Genomic DNA, 3063 nt, shown 5'->3' on the forward strand with positions numbered 1-3063 from the left:
GTTTTTTTTCTTCTTCTTTTTTTTTTTTTATGTGGCTGATATTTTATTATATCTGGAGTCTTTATGTTTTAGGGGCTGGCTTACAGGTGGTAGCGCGGTTGAAGATCCTCCGTTTATGCAAACCTTGTGTAGCAGGTGTGCTGCTGTCTGTGCCTACCCTTCTTTCCTCTCCCTGTGCAGAGCAGTGAACAGCTGTGCTTCAGGCAGGGTGAGCTAGAGCGGGTTGCCCCGGTCTGCGTCCAGTTGAGCTTTGAATGTCTCTGAGGATGGAGACTGCACAATCTCTCTGGGCAACCTGTTCCAGTGTCCCACCACCCTCACGGTTTTTTATTATGTTTGAATGGAATTTCCCGTGTTTCAGTTTGTGCCTGTTGCCCCTTGTCCTGTCACTGGGCACCGCTGAGAAAAGAGTTCGCTTCCTTCTTTATGCTCTCCAATTAGGTGTTTATGTGCATTGATGAGAGCCACCTCCTCCCCAGTCAAAACAGGCCCAGCTTTTTCAGTGTCTTATCGTGTGAGAGATGCTTCAGTACTTCATCATCTTTGGGGCCCTATGCTGGCCTGGCTCCAGTAGATCTATGTATCTCTTGTCCTGGGGAGCCCAAAACTGGACCCACGCTCCAGATGCGGCCTCACCAGTGCTGAGTAAAGGGGAAGGATCACCTCCCTCGGCCCGCTGGCAGTGTTCTTCATAATGATGTCTAGAAGATCATCTGTGTTTTCTTTTTAATTCAGGAACACAAGAGCAATGGCTTTGAGAATGGTTGATGTGCCTTTTCAGTCTGAGGTGACCGGCTGACGTTTGAACACCAGTTGGTCTTTCCCTCTGCTGATCATATCCCAGAATGGGGAGGTAAGAATCCCAAAGGAGCTGTCAAATTAAATTGTGATGTCTTTTGAGTGAAGGACCAGGAACCCAATCATGAATTCACGGCTAATCACGAATTCAAAGGTGGGAGTAATGTCTTGACTACACTCAAGCTGGAGCATAAGCAAAGCTAGAGTGGAGCAGAGTGAAAAATTTTATGAAGAATCTGTTTGTCCTTAGCTTGTTTCAGAATGCGTTGTGCTGCTTTTTGGTAATAAAGTCCGTTTTTAAAGCAGATTATGCTGTTTGAATTTTAGGATCAGCATCTCGTGTTTGCTTCCTGCTTCTTGGCACTTCAGCATCTCTCCAGTGGGATGTCCACGTATTCTCAACACCACTTTGCGACAGATCGTCGTGATAGGAATACTTGCTGCTGCTGTCTCTTTGCTTTACTACTCTTTGGTAGTCATCCGCAATAAGTATGGGCGTGCATACAGGGACAAAAGATTCCACAGGTGAGAGCTGGAAAGAGTTTTGTGGAAAGGAATAAAATGTAGTTTTGGTGTGAAAGAGAAAACACTGACAGGTTGTGTCTGTAAAATACGTGAATGGGGAGGAAAAAGTATGAGTAAAACTTCCTGCTTTTTTTATGAAGCTTTCCTTATCTAAGTTGATTTTAATTTATCAATAGTTCAGTTTTCTAATATCTTATTTTATGTATCTGTAGCAGCTCTGTAAAACTATAGGCACAAAAATATTGCATAATAAATTATTTTTGGAAATTACTTTTGGTATTTATTCTGGGAATTTGGTTCTTATGGCTGGCACTTCACTCTCTTCTTCAGCAACAGCACAATAGTGAAAGCTGCATGGTTGCTATCATGGAAACTGTTGTCCTGTTTTGAGTCTGATGTTGAGAAAAAATTCCATAGGGAACTTAATTGCCACGTAGTAATGCCTGGTTTTCTTCTAGATATCTTGCCCGAGTAACTGACACTGAAGCTACAGATACAAACAACCCCAATCTGAACTATGGAATCGTTGTGGACTGTGGCAGCAGTGGCTCTAGGATTTTTGTGTATTGCTGGCCAAGGCACAATGGTAATCCGCATGATCTGTTGGACATCAAACAGATGAGGGACAAAAACAGAAAACCAGTGGTTATGAAAATTAAACCAGGTACTGGAAAGAAATTAATTTTAGATGCGATTTTCTAGATAGTTGCCTGTTCTAACTTTGCTTTTTCAAAGCCCATATTTAAAGTGTCTGGGTAAAGGACACTTGCAAGTTGTCAGCATGGCACTCCCCCCCAGATTTCTTTGGGTTTGGTTTGCAGAGAGCTTTGTCCAGCTTTAAAGCTTGAAACCTGACACTGATGGGCAGGAGGGAGAGGTTTCTCTGTGGACCAGGACAGTTGCCGGTTCAGTTGTCATTTAACTTGGTTCTGTTTGTTTAATGAATAAATAGTTGGCTTTCTGTGAAGCTATTTGAACCAATTATGTAAATAGTTAATGTAGCTAATACAGGTTTTTGTTGTTTAGAGGATGATTAAGTATTAGCTTCATTCTTCTTTCCTTATTTCTGTAGTTGATTTCCTGGGTTTGGCTTTGGGTTGTTCGTTTCTCCTCTGTGTGTTGGTTATCAAGATTTTTCAGGAAACGCCTGAAGCTTGAATTGCTTCACTTTCATATTTATCTGTTTGACTAGGCATTTCAGAGTTTGCCAGCTCTCCCGAAAAGGTCAGTGATTATATTTCTCCACTTCTGAGCTTTGCTGCTGAACATGTGCCACGTGCAAAACACAAAGAGACTCCTCTTTATATTCTGTGTACTGCAGGAATGAGGATTCTGCCAGAAAGGTTATTGGCTGTCTTATTTTTAGTACTTAGAATAGCGATCCTGGTGTGTCTGACTATTTTTAACTGTTCAAAATGTAATTTTGCAGCCAGCAGAAGGCAATACTTGAAGATCTGCTCACTGATATTCCTGTGCATTTTGATTTTCTGTTTTCGGACTCACATGCAGAAGTTATTTCAGGGAAACAGGAAGGTAGGTTAACGTTGGAAAAATTATCTTTGAGATGTTTATTACCTTCATGGTACAACTTGGATATTTTTGTTGTTGTTGCTTTTTAAAATTCTGGTTTGTTTGAGAGACCTTATGGCTCAGTTGCAACATACGGAGTGTGGAGATAATCATCTGCTGTGATCTTCCAACTTGTCTAACTGTTTTCTAATTAGCAGTGAAAATATCTGT

At 41.5% G+C, this 3063-nt stretch overlaps 1 protein-coding gene across 2 annotated transcripts in view; it reads left to right on the forward strand.

Annotated features, from left to right (window-relative positions):
* The first annotated feature begins 845 nt into the window (after nt 1-845).
* The window catches only part of ENTPD4 (ectonucleoside triphosphate diphosphohydrolase 4), a 7305-nt gene continuing 5087 nt past the window's right edge, over nt 846-3063 (forward strand). For both annotated transcript variants that reach the window (XM_009694539.1, XM_009694540.1), the window contains exons 1-5: nt 846-853; nt 1126-1323; nt 1782-1987; nt 2516-2666; nt 2753-2856. In XM_009694539.1, the coding sequence (XP_009692841.1) occupies nt 846-853; nt 1126-1323; nt 1782-1987; nt 2516-2666; nt 2753-2856 (667 nt within the window). The remainder of the gene's footprint in view (nt 854-1125; nt 1324-1781; nt 1988-2515; nt 2667-2752; nt 2857-3063) is intronic.

The sequence above is a fragment of the Cariama cristata genome, unplaced genomic scaffold, assembly GCF_000690535.1.
Source record: "Cariama cristata isolate BGI_N322 unplaced genomic scaffold, ASM69053v1 scaffold5602, whole genome shotgun sequence".
NCBI classification, from domain to species: Eukaryota; Metazoa; Chordata; class Aves; order Cariamiformes; family Cariamidae; genus Cariama; species Cariama cristata.